The sequence below is a fragment of the Drosophila miranda genome, chromosome XR (assembly GCF_003369915.1).
Source record: "Drosophila miranda strain MSH22 chromosome XR, D.miranda_PacBio2.1, whole genome shotgun sequence".
In the NCBI taxonomy this organism is placed as follows: Eukaryota; Metazoa; Arthropoda; class Insecta; order Diptera; family Drosophilidae; genus Drosophila; species Drosophila miranda.
This window is the reverse complement of record NC_046674.1, coordinates 20638387-20656611: the sequence shown is the minus strand read 5'-3', so window position 1 is coordinate 20656611 and position 18225 is coordinate 20638387. Positions and strand designations below refer to the sequence as shown.

Genomic DNA, 18225 nt, shown 5'->3' with positions numbered 1-18225 from the left:
GAGACTAGTTAACATGGAAACAAACTTCATATAGTGTCCTATCATATGACAGTTTATCTTAGCCTGCCCATTTGGAAATACGATACGTCATTCAAGTCTGGGTAGTCTTAACTAAATAAGAATTAACATACATATACAAGCGAAGACTTAGTGTTTAGCGAGATTACAGGGCCTAATCGTGTTGTTATTTGATTGGGGATTTAATAAACCACCGCAGTTGTCGCTGATAGATTATGTAATCAACCAAATTAATCAGCAAAAACTGAATTACTCTGAACTCTCAAATCCCATTAAGACTAAAGTGACTAAGCTTTTTGAGTAATGGGAATGCTCAGTAGATACTTCGTTCTCGGTGTTCCAAAGGAATGCAAAATATAAATAGGCACCGCATGCTCTGATAGATCTGAAATGAACTTTATTAACAAATGGGAAACAAGAAGAATATTGGGCAAGGGATCACAATGCCTAGCTGGGACCCAGCATCTTTTCTGGGCGCACCCACTCGTCGAAGTCCTTTTCAGAGATGCCCGCATTGAGGGCCTCCTGCTTCAGAGTGGTCCCATTAATGTGCGCTGTCTTGGCTATCAGGGCCGACTTGTCGTAGCCAATGTGAGGATTGAGGGCAGTGACCAGCATCAAGGACTCCTTCATTATCTTGGCTATCTTCTCTTTATTGGGCTTGATTCCCTGCACGCAGTTGATACAGAAGCTAGTGCAGCCATCGGCTAAAGAGTGGAAGAAAGTGGAGAGTCTATTGTACTCCAGTTTTGGCTGTGATGGGGATAGAGACATACTCAGAAGTTTGATGGATCGCAGCACATTGGAAGCAATCAGCGGCTTGAACACATTCAGCTCGAAGTGGCCGCTGGCACCGCCTGTAGTGACGGCAAAATGGTTGCCCATCACCTGGGCACAAATCATAGTCATGGCCTCGCACTGTGTGGGATTAACCTTTCCCGGCATTATCGAGCTGCCCGGCTCGTTCTCAGGGAGCAACAGCTCCCCCAGTCCGCAGCGGGGACCCGATCCCAAGAAGCGAATGTCATTGGCGATTTTCATGAGGCTGGTGGCCACAGTGTTGAGGGCCCCGTGCACCTCGACCATGGCATCTCGCGAGGCTAGGGCCTCGAAAAAGTTGGGGGCCACCACAAAAGGCAGCGAGGTGAGCTTCGCGATCACCTTGACGCAGTTCTCTGCGAATCCCCTGCGCGTGTTCAGCCCAGTGCCGACGGCAGTCCCGCCTAGGGCCAACTGATAGACTCGGGGCATCACCGCGTCAAGGCGCTGTAGGCCGTTGGTCAGCTGTTGGGTGTAGCCACTGAACTCCTGACCCAGAGTGATAGGCACTGCGTCCTGGGTGTGGGTGCGGCCGATCTTGATAATGTCCCTCCACTCGGTGGCCTTGTTGTTCAGGGAATCGCGCAGCTTGGTCAGCGCGGGCTTCAGCTGCGTGACCAGTGCCGTAGCCACGGCAATGTGTATGGCCGACGGGAAGGTGTCGTTCGAGCTCTGCGACTTGTTAACGTGGTCGTTCGGATGCACCGGATCCTTAGAGCCCACAGTGCCGCCCAGAATTTCAATGGCCCGGTTGCCGATCACCTCGTTCGTATTCATATTCGTTTGAGTACCAGAACCCGTCTGCCAGATCGGAAGGGGAAAGTGCCCCTCGTCGTAGAGTTTTCCCGAAATTACCTCATCCGCTGCACTTGATATGGCCGCGCTAATCTTCGAGTCCAGTCCGTACTCCTGGTTGACCTCTGCAGCGGCCTTCTTCAGTATCCCCATGGCCTGGACAAGGTCCTTCTGCACAATCGTAGGAAGATCATTCGGGAAGCGCTCACAGTTGATCAGGATCAGCCCAAACACTTACCGGCATACGCTCCTCTGTCCCACCAATACGGAAATTTAACAAACAGCGCATGGTCTGTGCGCCATAATAACGATCCTCAGGTACTTGCATAGACCCAAGAGTGTCGCTTTCTACGCGTGTCGTTTTACACTCGTTGGCCATAATTCCTACCTTTCTCTTTCTCTGGTCCGAATCGGTTAGTAAAATATAAACTAAGTCCAAATGTATATCACAGACTACGACATGAACACATTAAGCAAATGCTACTAGCAGATTTTACAGCGCAACTTTTGTTCAATTTAAAATTCAAATTTATATGCCATAGCCTCCTATTTAACCTAAATATTTTTTTGTTATAGAAAACATGTTGAAGAAAAAATTTTAACGTTAGTTTGATGCCTATTTTACTCATCACTTTTTTACTACTCTCAGTGGTATCTCATTTGTCGTAAATAAAAACATGTTTTAAATTTTGCCTTGCACTAAGCTAACGTACTGGAAACAGATTTGACTTTTTTGCTCAGCTTCAAGTTGGAGTGAGAGACTTTTATGCCCTATTCATATTTTTATAGCCGGTACTCAAAAAGAGTATTGGGGTATATTAGATTTGTGTTGAAAATGGATGAGTGTAGCGCCCAGAAGGAAGCGTTTCCGACCCCAAAAATGATATATATTTTCTAGATCAGCATCATAAGCCGAGTCGATAGAGCCATGTCTGTCCCTTCGTCCGTTCGCGGTCCGTCCGTCTCGTTTGACGCCTAGTTCTCACAGTCCATAAGAGCTGAAGCAAAAAAGCGAAATTTCGTATCCAGGCTCCTGTGATATCACATTGAATCAAGTTTATTTCCGACCCCACAAAGAAAAAAAATCTGTTGCACCCACAATTTTGATGATGCAAAAAAATTAAACACGCACCATCATAGATAGTGACCATATCTACAAGATTGCACATCTGGATCAGATCGGATCATTCTTATGGCTACGCAGCGCCCGACACGTTCAGTCTCTCCCGCACACACTCTTTGTCGTTCAATGTTAGCGCCGTCTGGCGGAGGAGAGCCATGCTGACTAAGTAACGGGTATAAATGTAGAGTTGCGGCCGCAGCAGCACGTTTCCCCTTGTTTTCTTTGAATATATGTAACTTTAAATAAGTTCAAAAGCGCATTCTGCGCTTTAAGTGACGCAACCTTGTGACTCCCCCCCGTTTATGTACATTTTTTTCGGTTTAACTGATAGACTAGTTGGCAGGCAGCCGGACAGAAAAACAGACAAACAGACAGACATGACTCCCCATTCATGCTGATCATGAAGACGCAAAACAATTGCCACCAGAATGCAAAGGTGAAGTGCTGACCCCAAACCTGAAAAAAACGAGTACAACAATACTCGAGCATCGCCTTTAAAATATCCAGCTTTATTTGATATCTAGTAGCTTTCACTTGTTGTTACAACAGCACTTCCAGGACTCCTCCACCTTGAACCAGTACATGACCTCATGCTGGTATTTTTCGCCGGGCTCCAGAAAAATCGAAGGGAATTCGGGATGGTTCATGGAGTCGGGAAATTTTTCGGTTTCCACGCAAAAGGAGCCGTGTTTGACGTAGTGAGTGCAGTCCTTGCCAATCATAGGGAACTCGCCGCTCTTTTCGTTGGGCAGATTGTTGGCCGTGTAGAACTGCAGCCCTGGTTGATTTGTCCATACCTCCATGACCCGACAACTGGGAGGATGAACAAGCTTGGCGATCATACTCAGGCCCGGCTGCGTACTGCCGCCATTGACCACAAAGCAGTTATCGTAGCCATCGATCAGACGCCCGCCGAACTGCATGAGGCGGTCGCCCAGCAGGACGGGCAGCCGCAGATCGAAGACCGTATCGTCGACGTCGACCAACTGGCCGGTTGGTATCTGTTGATCATCCGTCTCCACAATCTTGCTGGCAGCTATCTCCACAGTATGCTCGGCCAGACCCTTGGGCCCAGCGCTGTGGCCGGCCAGGTTGAAGTACGCATGATTGGAGATATTAACAACGGTTTTTCTGTCGGTGGTGGCCTCGAATTGCACGCCAATGCGATTCTGGTTGTCCAGCCAGTAGGTAATGAGGCAAGTCAGTGTGCCCGGGTAGCCCTCGTGGCCATGCGCCGAGACATGGCGAAAGACAATGCCGTCCTCCGTCTTCTGCACCACCTCCCATATGACGCTGTCGAAGCCCACAAGGCCGCCGTGCAGCTGGTACTTATTCTGGAAGTTCTTGGTCAGCTCGACCTTTGTCTCACCCACCACGTATTCGCCGTTCGCCACTCGGTTAGCGACCCGTCCGAGGGTCCCACCAATGTAGGCCCCTTTGGTAGCCACGTAGCTCGCAATGTCATCGAATCCCAAGCAGATGTCATCGACCTTCTCATAGGCATCCGGCATTCGTACGCTCTGGATGATGGCGCCCAGTTGAATCACCGAAATAGACATCCGGTTCGAGTTGGTCAGCGTGTAGCGGCGCACCATCTCGGGTGCCTTTGTGAAGGGATTAACGGCCAGGCCAAAGATCTCCTCCTCCAGTGTGATCGGCATTGTGGATATGTGATCGGGTCTTCTCAGCTGGAATATCTTATAGGGTTGATTTCCCTTTTACAAACAATTTACATTTGCTGCCAGGTCGACGTTGATCCGCTTCGACACACCTTGCCTACTGATTATGTCGTTCTCGTCTCCAAAGTCGTTGAGGTCGCGAACACCTTCCGCAAAGTCAAATAGGGCATCAGACGCAGACTACGCCAACAACGTTCTCGGACGACGCCAACAAAACTGATTGTGATTGCAGTGCCAACGCTTTTTATTGCTGCCTGTGGCCGATGCCTCAACGTAATGATGTGTATCTGTAGTTCACACATGCACAGACAATCTATTTCCTTGGGGGCGCGGCTGGGTTTGTCGTTCAAAGTTTATATACATATTTATAATCGGAGCTGCTGGCCCACCTTTGTGATCCCCTTCCCATGTTAATAAATTCCAAAATATTCATGAGCTACTTGTTTAAAGATTGTATAAAAAAAATTTTTATAAGCTCTTAGATTGACTGTTATATGTACAATGTCCCTTAAATAAATATAGATTTTAGCAACATTGTACAAGATTTGAGGTTTCCTCTTGTACCCCAATAAATGCCATCCTTGGTATTCCGATTCCGACTCGTCGATGCATAAAATTTTCCATTCAAATTACTGAAAATACAGTAAATGATCAGTAAATATAAGTACCAGTACAGGATATGCAGCCTAATTGCTTACCACCCGTCTTTAACTCCACCTTTAGACACCCACCACTTATTGAAAAATTGAAAAAAATGATTTCGCAGTGCATCACCAGCGTTTCCTGAGTAGTACCCGAGGTTAGCTAAGTTGTAGCCACATATTTTGTGGCCAACTATGAAGTGGTCATATTCTGCGTACCATGTATTATCATCGAAATCAACGAGTTGAATGTGCAGCATATGAGGAGTAATATTTGTTAATAGATACAATTTCTCCAAGCCAAGCCAAAACTCTCCAGCTAAAGAACCAAAACCATCAATATACGAGCCCTCAGAAAAATTCACACTTCCATCGAAACGTCTTTGCACGACCATCCAGCCATTGCCATTTATAGATGGAATATCCTTAAATGGGGCGGCAAAGGGTGCGAGGCCAGTAATTTCAATTAATTTAGTGGACACTAGATTTGTAATTTTGTACCCTCTACACGATGATTTATTCTCGGTTTCCTCATCCTTCTGTTTAATGTTGATTTCAGCTAACTGGGCTGTGGTCTCTAACGCAGTCACTTCCTTTTTCAGTTTTAATATTGTAGACTCGGCCGTACCTATACTGTTAGTTACTTGGGCGAGTTCCTGATTCTTGTTTTCGATAATGGTTGCATCTAGCTTGACATTGGTCTCTAATGCAGTCACTTTTTCTTTCAGTTGGCATATTGTAGACTCGTTTAACTCAATGATGCGTTTATAATCGGCAATCTGTTCTTGGAACTTCTCCAATTGTGTGTCATGGATAATTCCAGAATTTGGTTGATCATCTTTAGCTTGGGTGTCAAGAGCCTTTTGAAGCTCAGTAATTCGATTTTGCATTAATTTTATGTTCATATCGTGCGCAGCAGCGTTTCTCGTATTCATTTCATTGTTTATTTGTATTGACGCTTTCAACGTCGCTATCAGATCACCTTTGTCCCTGCACTTCTCATCAAAGAATTGTGCCTTTTCCTTATGAATCACTAGCTGTAATTCAGCTTCGGATAATTTTCCTCCCAGATCATTGATAGTCGTAGCATTACTTTTGATTCTAGCCTGAAAAGTTCTCAGAAGCTTCAACAATAGTTGGTGGTCTTTTACTTCATCCACGAGTACATTATAGTCATCTTCTGAGTCACTGCTTAGCTAAAATGTGTGCATGTATTATATACAATACATATTTAATGAATGTACAATGTACAAAAAAGACTTCATTTGGCATACATATGTATGTGCTTACCGAAATGTTCTCAGGCGCAGATCCTTCCTGGGATAAATTGTTTAACTTCATTTCACTCATTTTGATGAACAAATTGTAATTGTAATTTTCGACTTATTTTTGTGTTATCCAGCACGCATAAAAACAGCTGATCTAAAAATAATTTTAAAAGCATACATATATCATCCTTATAAAAATTACCAAATTTATCATTTGATACGATATTTTTGTGGCCTCTTTGGCCATAAAAACACATCTTGATACTTAGGAGGAGAGTATTGAGCAAGAGCGCGGCAGTGTGTTATGATCCGCCTCTTTGCCACCCTGGCCTATCGTTCCCAGCTAGCTGACGGGGAAGTCAGGGGTGTTTCCGACCCGATAAGCCAGGGAAGGGATTGAACAAAACAAAAAACAAAAAAAAACATACAAAAAAAACAAATCTAATTTATAGGACAGACTTGTCCACGTTGGCACATTCGTCAGCGGGGATAGTTGGTTTCGTTATCCCTAGCAGGGTCCCACCCTTCCTTGAGCGCCACCTTTTGAATCCGCTCCCTTTTCATATTCAGGGTCCCGCTCTTCTTCTCGCTCTCGTACCACCCAACTACCGTTTTCTATTCACTCATGACTCTTTTCAAATTTTCATTTTTATATCCATTATATTTTCATATTTAACTTGAACATTATTAATTAATAATCTAGGTTTATATAAAGGAAACAAATACTAACACAAAAATACTAACAAAATAAACGCTATTTCGGCCGAATTGGCAGCCCCCTTTGATAAAAGTTGTTGCTTCCTGATGCTTGCTGATGTTTACGTTTGATCGTGGTGTTTTTTTATATGATCGTGATATATTGTTTAATTGTGGGTCGGACGGGTGTAGATGTGCGAAATGTGGTGATGTTATGTGATGTGTTATGAATGAGGGTATACATGCGTGGGTTGTGTGTGATGTGTGTGGATGAAGGTGGGTGTGTGTGAATCGTGTGTGTGTATTTCTGCTTTGAAGTCCGGATTCTTTCCCCGGGAGGGGGGGGGGGGGGGGGGGGGGGGGGCTGGTGTGTGGGGACAGAAACGTGTCTCCAGTCGGTGCTCCGCTGACGGTTCCTTGGTGCCGGTGCTCCGCGGACGGTTCTCGCATCAGTTTTCCGGCCTGGCCAGTACCGGGATGCTGCTGCCGATGTCCGCCGCTTCTGCTGATGTTGATGCCTGCCGCTGATGTCTTGGTGGGATCGTCGTCTCAACGATCACCGATTTTGTTTTCTTTTTTTCTTTCAGGGCACGTGCGGCCTCCACTATTCTCCACCGGAAACTCTCTCTTTTTTCTTCCTCGCCCCAATTCCTTTTCTCCCACGCAACTCTGCCACTGCTTCCCAGGATCCGCTGTAGATGCCGCTGTCTCTTTCTTCTCCAGCCCTGATACCTATCGGCTCTCTCCAAAACCGCCCATAACACCACACTACCGTTTCCAGGATTACTCCGCCGAAACGGGAGTGCCAAGCTGGCGGGCTTTTTCAATTAAGGGGCCCCAAACGTAGGCCATCGCCCACACCCTGAGATTGAGAGTCTCTGGCTCCATCGACTGAGATGCCTGGGCTACTGCTTCAGATCCTTTGCGTGAAACACCCCAATACGTGAGCCTTGCAACGTCTCCAGCTCGTACAGACTGTTGCCCATACTCCGGATCACTCGGCACTTGACGTATTTTGGGCTGAACTTCGCGTTGATGTTGTTTTTAAATTTGCTCAACACGAAATTCCGCTTATATATCTCCTGACCCGGTGAGTACCTCATTTCTCGAGCTTTTCGATTATACCTGTTCTTCGCTCTGTTGTAGGCTTTATGAGAGTTTCCTCGGACCTCATCTCGGACTATCTCCATCTTGTCACTCCTCGCCAAGGGTGACATTTGTGCATCATTTAGGGCGCCCAGTCTGCGTGCCAATTTATAATCTCGGCCGCTAGTAAACATGTGCTGCCCAAACAACACAAAGTATGGCGACGTCCCGATACCCGTGTGTATAGCGCTCCTAGCCACACACTGGATCTCCGTCAGCTTCTCGTCCCAGCGCGTGTGATCCTCACTAGCGTATGTCCTTATTGCTGCCAGTACAGTCTGGTTCACTCGTTCGGCCGCGTTCGCCTGCGGTGCATAGTTCCCCGACTTCAGGTGCGTTATGCTTCTCCTATCCAGGAATTGAGAGAATTCAGCTGACACAAATTGCTTTCCATTATCGGTATGCACTATTTCAGGCACGCCAAACTGCGCGAAGACCTCGGCGTGCAAGAATCGGATCACGGCCGAAGACGTCGCCTTAGGCAAAGCCTTCAACCAGACATATCTGGACATGTGATCGAGGACTATTAGTATGACCACATTGCCACTTCGAGTCCTCGGATATGGACCCAGGAAATCCAGGTACAGTTTTTGAATCGGCCTCTCGGTTCTGGTTTCGGCCCCCATGAGTGGACGGTGAACCTGTGTTGAATGTTTTGTTTCTTTGCAGGTGTTACAATCAGCCACATATGCCTTCACCTGCACGGTCATCCGTGGCCAATAATAGAACTGTCGCAGCCGTCCCAGTGTCCTCGCGGTTCCTCCATGCATTGCCACATCGCTGTCGTGAGCCTGTTGGATCAGTGTGCTCGTCAGGGCTTCCGGGATCCATAGCTTCCACGAAAACTCCTCTAATTCCGGCCGGCCAAATTGTGTGCGCTTAAACAGCAGTCCTTCCTCCACCTTCAGGTCTGGGAATTCATCCTCATCGCTCTGGACCGACTCAATTTTTCTTCGGTATTCTTCATCCTCGAAGGCTGTGGTGTCGAACTCCAGGAAGTCGATAGCGTCCACGTCAAAGGGACGTGACAGCATATCGGCGACGATATTTTCCTTTCCTTTGCGGTGCTCGATTTCGAAGTCATAAGCCTGGAGAGCCAACGACCACCTGGCTAGCCTCCCATCCAGTGCTTTGAATCGCATGAGCCACTGCAAACTCGCGTGATCTGTTATCACCGTGAATGGCATCAGTTCTACGTATGCACGGAACTTCTCTATGGCTCTTACCGCCGCCAGACACTCCTTCTCTGGCACGCTATAGTTGAGCTGCGCCCCTCTTAGCTGCGCCGAAAAGAATGCGATCGGGTGCTCTGCTCCTTCATCATCCCTCTGGAAGAGAACTGCTCCAATCCCCACGTGGCTCGCATCACACTGGATGAAGAAGTGCTTCTTAAAGTCTGGGTGATGTAGCACGGGGGCACTGGTAAGTGCTTTTTTGAGCTCCTCGAACGATTTTCCTGCCTCCTCCGTCAGCTTAAATTGCCCTTTTCCTTTCAGACAGTCTGTCAGAGGAGCCGAGAGTGCCGAAAAAATTTCGGATAAACCGCCGATACCAGCCAGCTGTCCCCAAAAATCTCCGGATTTGTCTCACGTTCCTTGGCATTGGTATTTGGGTGATCGCCTGTACTTTCTCCGGATCTGTCCTAAGTGCGCCGTCGCCTACGATGTACCCTAAATACTTTAAATATTTATAGCCGAATTTCGATTTTTTTCTTCCAATTGTCAGGTTTGCCTCCTTGAGACACTTGGCCACTTCCTCTAACAGGTGTATATGCTCCTCAAACGTCCGGGAAATAACTAGTAGATCGTCTAAGTATACCAAGACATGGCTTCGGAGTCGTTGTGGAATTACTCGATCCATCAACCGACACAGCCGTTGGGCTGCATTGCACAACCCGAAGGGCATCGATTTAAATTGATAGAGTGGTCTGCCCGGCACCGTGAATGCTGTGTACATCCGACTTTCAGGCTCCAGCTCTATCTGCCAAAATGCGTGCTTTAAATCGATGCTGCTGATGTACACCGTATCCTCTACGCGGCTCAGAATTGACTCGATGCTCTGCAGCGGGTAAGCATCCTTCACGGTTAATTTGTTTAGTTTCCGCGCATCCAGACACAATCGGTTTTTTCCCGGCTTACGTACCAGCGTCACGCGGTTGCTCCACGGGCTCTCGCTGGTTTCGATGACTCCGAGGCGCAACATTTCGTCCACCTCGGCAAACAACAGCTCTTGCACCGCGGGAGACACCGGGTAGAATCGCTCCTTTACGGGTACGGCTCCCTCGATTAATTGAATTTCGTGCCTTTCGAGCGTCGTTCTTCCCAAACCATGTGTGTCGAATGCCCTGAAGTTGTTCTTCACCTGGTCCAGACGTGTCTGCTGCGTGTGCGTCAATTCGTGCGGTTCCGTTGGTCTACTCCTAGTCAGCACCTCAGCATCAATTTCGGCTAATTCCTTGTGTCGTTCTAGGCCTACTATATGCGGAGCCAGACCAAACTTCCGCCAGAAATCGACCCCTAGGTACAGCGGTTGTTTCAGCGAGGGACACAGGAACAACTCCATAGTCTGCTTCTGGCCTCCATACGTCATTACTGTCGACACATGTCCCAGTATTTTATGAGGAGTGCCGCCCGCTGTTTGTACTGAGAATTTCTTTATGTCTTGAAGTTTCAGCTCCAATTCTCCTATCAGTTCCAGGCCACCTTTCCCCAGAAGGCTCACCGATGCCCCTGTATCCAGTAGTCCCATCAGCGTCCTCGGGCCCAACTTCACTCGTGCGAATGGCCTGTCATCCTGACGAATTGCCGAGTGGACTGCAGCACACACCTGGAGCCGCCTTCTCTTTCGCCCCTGAAACCTGTCCCGAGCCCGCTGTGCTCTGACTGCTCCCATTCGGATACTCTCATCGAGTTCGTCCCCCATTATCCGATTCCTGGCCTGTTCGTACTGCCGCTGTCTTTCCTTTATCGGCTTGCGCTCGGACCATCTAGTATCGGGTAATACCGCTTGGTTAACCTTATATATGGTAGTGTAAATATTCTTATTGCTACTTCTTTCCTTAGGGGTATCTAATTTAACGTTGGAGGGCCTATCTATTGGCTGCTTCGCGGCGACGTGGAACTCGACTCCTCCAATTGCGTCGTGCTCCTTTTCGCGTTTCCCGGCCGACATTTAGGACATTTAGGGAGGATGACCCCGGCCAGCCCGCACTTGTAACAGGTTACGTACGGCCGACTCACACTCAAAATAGGTGTGACCCGGCTGAGCGCAATTCCAGCACTTCAGCTGGGTGCTGTCGCCTCCGGATTCCCTCGTCCTATGGACAGCATCCAATGCCTCGGTCTGTTCCTCCGGGTCGTGAGTGTTCGCATCCAATTCATGTACTTTGTGATCTTCCCTGCGCCTACTACCCGACGCTCGGTAGGTCTCCTGTGCTTGGGCTAAGGCTGCGTTCACGGCTGAGCTTAACTCGGACGGTAACACCAGGTCCTTACGGGTTCGCTGTTGACCTCCTACCGCTCCGGCCTCTGGGTCCTCCTGGTACAACCCCGCATGTACGTTTTCCGCCACTTGCGACGGCTCTTCCGGCCTACTGCCGGCTTTACCGTCCTGGGACCGAGTCGTCGGCATGTTGTACGGCTGGTACCTGCGCTGTGCCTCTGGGCTACGCCTTGTCTTTCCCGACCCTTTAAAAATCTCCGGGTCACTCATCAACCAATTTTCCTAACGTACTCCTTTCCTTCGTCTATTCCCTATCTACTTAACTATCTTGGTGATAAATAAATTGGATTGTTTATTATCTGACTACCCTACTCCACTAAACACCTAGTTCCTGGCTAATTAATCCTCAATACCTTCAATCGAAACGAGAAAACAAATAAATAAATAGTGCAATAAATAAATAAGCGAATAATTAATTCCATGTTTAGATAACCAAATAAATAAATCTAAATACATACATCGGTTAATTTAAATCAATAAATTGATAAATCTAAATATCCAAACTGATTCAATCAAATAAATAAACACCTACATCTAAATGTACGCAAACCTAATCTAAATGCCACACTAAATAACTAAATACTTCCTCTCCCAAACAAAAACTCTTTTTCCGATGACTTGCCTAATGCCTACTTCTAAAATTGCTTCCAAACAATGCTAGCGAGGATCGTCAGTCCTCAAAAAAAAAATGATTTCCCTTTGGGTTTTCTTGCTTCGGCTTTCCAATAGTAAATCACTAACAAAAAAACATATAATTCCCAAACTGCTTCAGACAAAAATTCACCTTTAATTTGTTTGGTGGGACGAGAGACAACTGCATTAATTGTTTTGCAGGTGAGCGGACTCCCTTCTTTTCCCCTTGCTATTTACCTTCGCTTACTTTTTCTAAGTGCCAACTCCCTTCGCTGTTTCCTCCCTCAGATCACCGTGGATCCCCCAGAATCGGACAACGACGTTAATGCCTCTGGACATAACCCAGACCACGACTCGACAGATCCTCCGGCACCTCTTCCTCTTTTCAGATCCAGACAGCGAGCTCCACGAGTCGGACAACGAGGCTACTACCACCTGGTAATACCTGGACCACAACTCGGGACACACACTTCCTTCCCTTCTACCTCCGACACATAACTACCATGTCCATTTTCCTCTCTTCTACTCATCTCAGCGGCTACGACGGCTAGGATTTATTCCCGGCTCGCGGACCGGCTGAGTTTCGTTCTACCAGGGTTCCATTTTACACCGGGTCTTTAAGACTCGCGTTTAAGATCGATCCCTTCTATTACCGTTGGGCGCCATTTGTTATGATCCGCCTCTTTGCCACCCTGGCCTATCGTTCCCAGCTAGCTCACGGGGAAGTCAGGGGTGTTTCCGACCCGATAAGCCAGGAGACGGATTGAACAAAACAAAAAACAAAAAAAAACACAAGAAAAACAAATCTAATTTATAGGGCAGACTTGTCCTCGTTGGCACTTTCGTCAGCGGGGATAGTTGGTTTCGTTATCCCTAGCAGGGTCCCACCCTTCCTTGAGCGCCACCTTTTGAATCCGCTCCCTTTTCATATTCAGGGTCCCGCTCTTCTTCTCGCTCTCGTCCCACCCAACTACCGTTTTCTATTCACTCATGACTCTTTTCAAATTTTCATTTTTATATCCATTATATTTTCATATTTAACTTGAACATTATTAATTAATAATCTAGGTTTATATAAAGGAAACAAATACTAGCACAAAAATACTAACAAAATAAACGCTATTTCGGCCGAATTGGCAGCCCCCTTTGATAAAAGTTGTTGCTTCCTGATGCTTGCTGATGTTTACGTTTGATCGTGGTGTTTTTTTATATGATCGTGATATATTGTTTAATTGTGGGTCGGACGGGTGTAGATGTGCGAAATGTGGTGATGTTATGTGATGTGTTATGAATGAGGGTATACATGCGTGGGTTGTGTGTGATGTGTGTGGATGAAGGTGGGTGTGTGTGAATCGTGTGTGTGTATTTCTGCTTTGAAGTCCGGATTCTTTCCCCGGGAGGGGGGGGGGGGGGGGGGGGCTGGTGTGTGGGGACAGAAACGTGTCTCCAGTCGGTGCTCCGCTGACGGTTCCTTGGTGCCGGTGCTCCGCGGACGGTTCTCGCATCAGTTTTCCGGCCTGGCCAGTACCGGGATGCTGCTGCCGATGTCCGCCGCTTCTGCTGATGTTGATGCCTGCCGCTGATGTCTTGGTGGGATCGTCGTCTCAACGATCACCGATTTTGTTTTCTTTTTTTCTTTCAGGGCACGTGCGGCCTCCACTATTCTCCACCGGAAACTCTCTCTTTTTTCTTCCTCGCCCCAATTCCTTTTCTCCCACGCAACTCTGCCACTGCTTCCCAGGATCCACTGTAGATGCCGCTGTCTCTTTCTTCTCCAGCCCTGATACCTATCGGCTCTCTCCAAAACCGCCCATAACAAGTGTAATACGGTAGAATTATGCGCGCCATTTGTTTTAAATTTAATGAACGGCTTCGTGCGAAAGCATCAGCTTCCTAAATGCTCTGGTTGCGTCAACGACCCCGAATTCAGCAAGAATGGAATGGGAATCCTCGACGGAACCGAAACATCATCCAAGAATTTGCATTCCAGAAGCAATTCTACAATTAAGTTAAGTAAAGCAGTTATTGTTTAAATTTAGATTTACAATCCAATTTAATGTCTAGTTTTAATATAGAATTTTCTGAAAATTCTGCCCGCTCCTCCATTCTATACATACATACATAAGGATTGGGTCAAGAGCGAAGTCGTCAGAGCATAAATATGTATGTATAACTTTAGGGATATACGAATATTTGTATGTACACTTTTTAAGAACTAAATAAATGCGCTTTGAGCACCTGGCTCCTAGTACTTGTTTATGTTGAACAAACGCACGCCATGGAACTGAGGCAGCTTGGGAAGCGTGACGACAACCAGGGACACAAAGTTGGCTATAAAGTGCTCGGTACTGTTGCGGGTGTACAGACAGGTGAGCAGGAAACTGGAAGCAGAAATGCCAGATTAAATATACCAAACTGTATTTCATTAAGAAACGGGTGCACATACAGCACAATAGGGACGGCTGTTAAAAACTTTCGGGTGGTAGTCATCTGGATGCCGTCGTCAATCTGCTCCCAATGTGTCCAGCGGCGGCTCGGGTCGTTCTCAATGCTCAGCCAAGGAGCTCCCTTAATGATGTGCAAGAAGTACAAGTGGGCCTGTGCAAACAATGAACGCTAAGAAAATAACCAAAGTCGGAGGATATATTGTCTTACCGCATTGTGTATCAGGTTAGTCGCTGTCCAGGCCCAAGAAATACTGACAAAGGGCACAGATAAGACTATCAAGTGAATCGACAATAAACCAAGGAAGTACGCTAGCCAAAAGCCACGTGCACTCAACCAGGAGCTGTTGGGGTTTGGCTCCCCGTGACCGCCGGCAATACTCGTCATCGAATTTGATAGTTAATAGTCGAGTCAATAAATTTTTTATAACGTAAACAAGTTGTTTTGTGTTCTGGGCGATGATGTGTTCTGATGTCTAATCGATAATCGATAGGTTCTAGCAGCCCTGTGGCGCCCAGCAGCACATTTTGTGCTATGTTATAATTTAAATATCAAACATTACCCAAAAAGACATATTTTCGACCAATCGTTCACCTACATATATCCATATGTTCTTCTATATTGTACCACTAACCATACAGTATATATGTAGATGTGCCAGTTCATACCACGAAAGCGTCACACACTGGCTAGCGCGTTCAGTACCCCAGAGTACTGAAGCGTCATCATGAGAGAGAACGCAGAGAGAACATCTTTGCATGGGTTAGTACACACTCAGGTCTGGTTCTGTTTTGCCTCCAGCATGTTTTAGTGCATGGTTGCACATTCATTCTCACGTACTTTGCGTGTGTGTGTTTAGTATTGCTGGCCGCTAGAACTGAAATTTGAGTTTGGTTCTTGTTTTGGGTCTTTTGATGAACTGACCTACCGCCACAAAATAAATGAAGAATGGGCAGTGGGTGGGGGTATGGTACACTAGGGCGCAGGAAATAAAATAAAAGCTGTTATTTGTTTGATTTATACCATAAAATATAAAATATTACAATAATATAATTGCACATTTATTTCCTTATCTTAAGCAGGTTGATTATAAACACACACACGCAAAGTACGTGAGAATGCATGTGCACCCATGCACTAAAACATGCTGGAGGCAAAACAGAACCAGACCTGAGTGTGTACTAACACATGCAAAGATGTTCTCTCTGCGTTCTCTCTCATGATGACGCTTCGGTACTCTGGGGTACAGTGTGTGACGCTTTCGTGGTATGAACTGGAACATCTATGTACATACATATATACTGTATGGTTAGTGATTGTACACATGTAGCCAGCATTATCGGTACGTTAAAAGCAGATAACATTTTCGGGGAAAGTACCGATATATAAAAAAGTGTTTAAATTGGCTGATGAAATTTTGCAATGCCTATTGCGTCATTGAGTCGTTATCAAGAACGCCAGGCAGATATATAAGCAGTTCAAGCACAGCTATTCGTGCAGAGTGAAACATTATTCTGAAGTAGAAGGTAGTTTTTGGGAAACTTCGACGACTATGAGTGCAAGTGGAATCTATACATCTGAGAAACGGGGAAGCGACGAGTCCGGAAACGGTACCCAGAGCAAGCCTTTCAAGACGGTTCTCCATGCAATGCGGCTAGCGGGCAGTGAGGAGCCCTACGAAACCATCTATGTGGATAGCTCGGAGCCGTCTAAGGTTTTTGAGCCGGCTGCCAAGTCTCAGCTAAAGAAGATCCAGAAGGTGCTGCAACGCGATGGCCAAAAGAATGTTGACAAGGAGCTCCGCGAAGCCGAGGACGCGGAGAAGCGCCAACTGAACTTGGAGGAGGCGAAAAAAATTAGGATTATAGAAGATGCAAGCTTGCCAAAGGCCCGCAAAATTAAGATCGCAAAAGGAACGGAATCCCGGGGAGTTCGCGTCAAGATATTTGGCTGGGTGCACCGACTGCGGCGGCAGGGCAAGGCGCTGATGTTCCTGACCCTAAGAGATGGCACCGGCTTCCTGCAATGTGTGCTCACTGATTTGCTGTGCCAAACGTACCAAGCCCTGGTTCTGAGTACCGAGAGTTCCGTGGTACTCTATGGCATACTGAAAGCGGTGCCTTCGGGGAAGATAGCACCCGGTGGCCATGAGCTGCATGTGGACTACTGGGAGCTGATTGGTCTGGCTCCTCCAGGTGGAGCCGATGCAATTCTCAACGAGGAGGCTCTTCCCGACGTGCAGCTGGACAACAGGCACATTATGATTCGGGGCGAGAACACCTCCAAGGTGCTCAAGATGCGATCCGTCGTGATGCAAGCCTTCCGTGACCACTACTTTGATCGCGGATACAACGAGGTGACGCCTCCCACACTGGTACAGACACAGGTAGAGGGCGGCTCCACTCTTTTCAAGATGCAGTTCTTTGGCGAGGAGGCCTTCCTCACCCAGAGCTCGCAGCTGTACTTGGAAACCTGTCTGCCCGCCCTGGGCGATGTCTTCACTATTGCCCAGAGCTATCGGGCCGAGCAGAGTCGCACGCGCCGACACTTGGCGGAGTACACCCACGTTGAGGCAGAGTGTCCATTCATTAGCTACGACGATCTGTTAGATCGCCTCGAGGACTTGGTCTGCGATGTTGTGGATCGGGTGCTGAAGTCGCCATATGGTCACCTGGTCATGGAGCTCAACCCGGATTTCAAACCACCGAAGAAGCCATTCCGTCGCATGGACTACGCGGCCGCTATCGAATGGCTGAAGAAAAACAACGTTACCAAAGATGATGGCACCTTCTACGAGTTTGGCGAGGACATACCCGAGGCCCCCGAGCGCAAGATGACCGATACCATCAACGAACCCATTCTACTCTGTCGCTTCCCCGTGGCCATCAAATCATTCTACATGTCCCGCTGCCCGGAGGACAAGCGGCTGACCGAGAGTGTGGATGTCTTGCTGCCAAACGTGGGTGAGATTGTCGGTGGCTCGATGAGGATTTGGGACAGCGAGGAATTGTTGAACGGCTATAAGCGTGAGGGCATCGATCCGACTCCCTACTATTGGTACACCGATCAAAGGATCTATGGAACAATACCTCATGGCGGCTATGGTCTTGGCCTGGAGCGTTTCCTCTGCTGGCTGCTTAACCGCTATCACATTCGGGAGGTGTGTCTTTATCCACGCTTCCTCGACAGATGCAGGCCCTAATTCCGAAAATGCATATATGTATCATCGCAATTCAGTGAACATACATATTTATACATATACACATATACATATACATATATTAATACATATATGTATATACGCATATACGCATATACATACATATATCTTATACGCAACAAACATACATATGTATATAATGAAAAATAAATATTCTGAGTGTTAATAATTCTCAGAAAGAAATTTAAATTTTTAAGAAATTTGTATATAAGTACATATGTACATATATCTATATCTGTAT

The 18225-nt window shown here is 47.0% G+C and overlaps 5 protein-coding genes across 6 annotated transcripts; 1 reads left to right on the top strand and 4 right to left on the bottom strand.

The window, feature by feature from the left end:
- Positions 1–392: 392 nt before the first annotated feature.
- Positions 393–2152, bottom strand: LOC108153744 (probable fumarate hydratase, mitochondrial). The gene is made up of 3 exons (XM_017283873.2): positions 1871–2152; positions 795–1803; positions 393–725 (listed from the first exon to the last, which is right to left on the bottom strand). Exons 1-3 carry the CDS (start codon positions 2009–2011, stop codon positions 466–468), a joined length of 1410 nt encoding a protein of 469 aa, XP_017139362.1. The 5' UTR covers positions 2012–2152; the 3' UTR covers positions 393–465.
- A 1091-nt stretch (positions 2153–3243) lies between these two features.
- LOC108152352 (aldose 1-epimerase) lies at positions 3244–4661 on the bottom strand. 2 transcript variants are annotated; one of them, XM_017281623.2, is made up of 2 exons: positions 4527–4661; positions 3244–4452 (listed from the first exon to the last, which is right to left on the bottom strand). In XM_017281623.2, exon 2 carries the CDS (start codon positions 4414–4416, stop codon positions 3286–3288), a length of 1131 nt encoding a protein of 376 aa, XP_017137112.1. In that variant the 5' UTR covers positions 4417–4452; positions 4527–4661; the 3' UTR covers positions 3244–3285. The 2 variants fall into 2 exon arrangements, with proteins under 2 accessions (XP_017137112.1, XP_017137113.1); XM_017281624.2 differs by having other exon boundaries at positions 3244–4443.
- A 222-nt stretch (positions 4662–4883) lies between these two features.
- LOC108152350 (fibroleukin) lies at positions 4884–6646 on the bottom strand. Its single transcript, XM_017281620.2, has 3 exons — positions 6366–6646; positions 5133–6271; positions 4884–5066 (listed from the first exon to the last, which is right to left on the bottom strand). Exons 1-3 carry the CDS (start codon positions 6423–6425, stop codon positions 4943–4945), a joined length of 1323 nt encoding a protein of 440 aa, XP_017137109.1. The 5' UTR covers positions 6426–6646; the 3' UTR covers positions 4884–4942.
- A 7695-nt stretch (positions 6647–14341) lies between these two features.
- LOC108152353 (ORM1-like protein) lies at positions 14342–15243 on the bottom strand. The gene is made up of 3 exons (XM_017281625.2): positions 14975–15243; positions 14766–14917; positions 14342–14700 (listed from the first exon to the last, which is right to left on the bottom strand). Exons 1-3 carry the CDS (start codon positions 15149–15151, stop codon positions 14565–14567), a joined length of 465 nt encoding a protein of 154 aa, XP_017137114.1. The 5' UTR covers positions 15152–15243; the 3' UTR covers positions 14342–14564.
- Positions 15244–16253: 1010 nt separating this feature from the next.
- Positions 16254–18033, top strand: LOC108152351 (asparagine--tRNA ligase, cytoplasmic-like). The gene has a single exon (XM_017281622.2). The coding sequence runs from the start codon at positions 16317–16319 to the stop codon at positions 17964–17966; it is 1650 nt and encodes a 549-aa protein (XP_017137111.1). The 5' UTR covers positions 16254–16316; the 3' UTR covers positions 17967–18033.
- Positions 18034–18225: the final 192 nt, after the last annotated feature.

Excerpts from the sequence above, each read along its gene's own strand:
- LOC108152352 (XM_017281623.2), bottom strand. The coding sequence starts at position 4,416 with ATGCCGATCACACTGGAGGAGGAGATCTTTGGCCTGGCCGTTAATCCC.
- LOC108152350 (XM_017281620.2), bottom strand. The coding sequence starts at position 6,425 with ATGAGTGAAATGAAGTTAAACAATTTATCCCAGGAAGGATCTGCGCCT. Across the intron at positions 6,272-6,365 it reads CTGCGCCTGAGAACATTTCG|CTAAGCAGTGACTCAGAAGA; the intron begins GTAAGCACATAC and ends CACACATTTTAG. Across the intron at positions 5,067-5,132 it reads GGTGGAGTTAAAGACGGGTG|TAATTTGAATGGAAAATTTT; the intron begins GTAAGCAATTAG and ends CTGTATTTTCAG.
- LOC108152353 (XM_017281625.2), bottom strand. The coding sequence starts at position 15,151 with ATGACGAGTATTGCCGGCGGTCACGGGGAGCCAAACCCCAACAGCTCC. Across the intron at positions 14,918-14,974 it reads CTAACCTGATACACAATGCG|GCCCACTTGTACTTCTTGCA; the intron begins GTAAGACAATAT and ends TTGTTTGCACAG. Across the intron at positions 14,701-14,765 it reads ACAGCCGTCCCTATTGTGCT|TTTCCTGCTCACCTGTCTGT; the intron begins GTATGTGCACCC and ends TTCTGCTTCCAG.
- LOC108153744 (XM_017283873.2), bottom strand. The coding sequence starts at position 2,011 with ATGGCCAACGAGTGTAAAACGACACGCGTAGAAAGCGACACTCTTGGG. Across the intron at positions 1,804-1,870 it reads GGACAGAGGAGCGTATGCCG|AAGGACCTTGTCCAGGCCAT; the intron begins GTAAGTGTTTGG and ends ACGATTGTGCAG. Across the intron at positions 726-794 it reads GCGATCCATCAAACTTCTGA|CCGATGGCTGCACTAGCTTC; the intron begins GTATGTCTCTAT and ends TCCACTCTTTAG.
- LOC108152351 (XM_017281622.2), top strand. The coding sequence starts at position 16,317 with ATGAGTGCAAGTGGAATCTATACATCTGAGAAACGGGGAAGCGACGAG.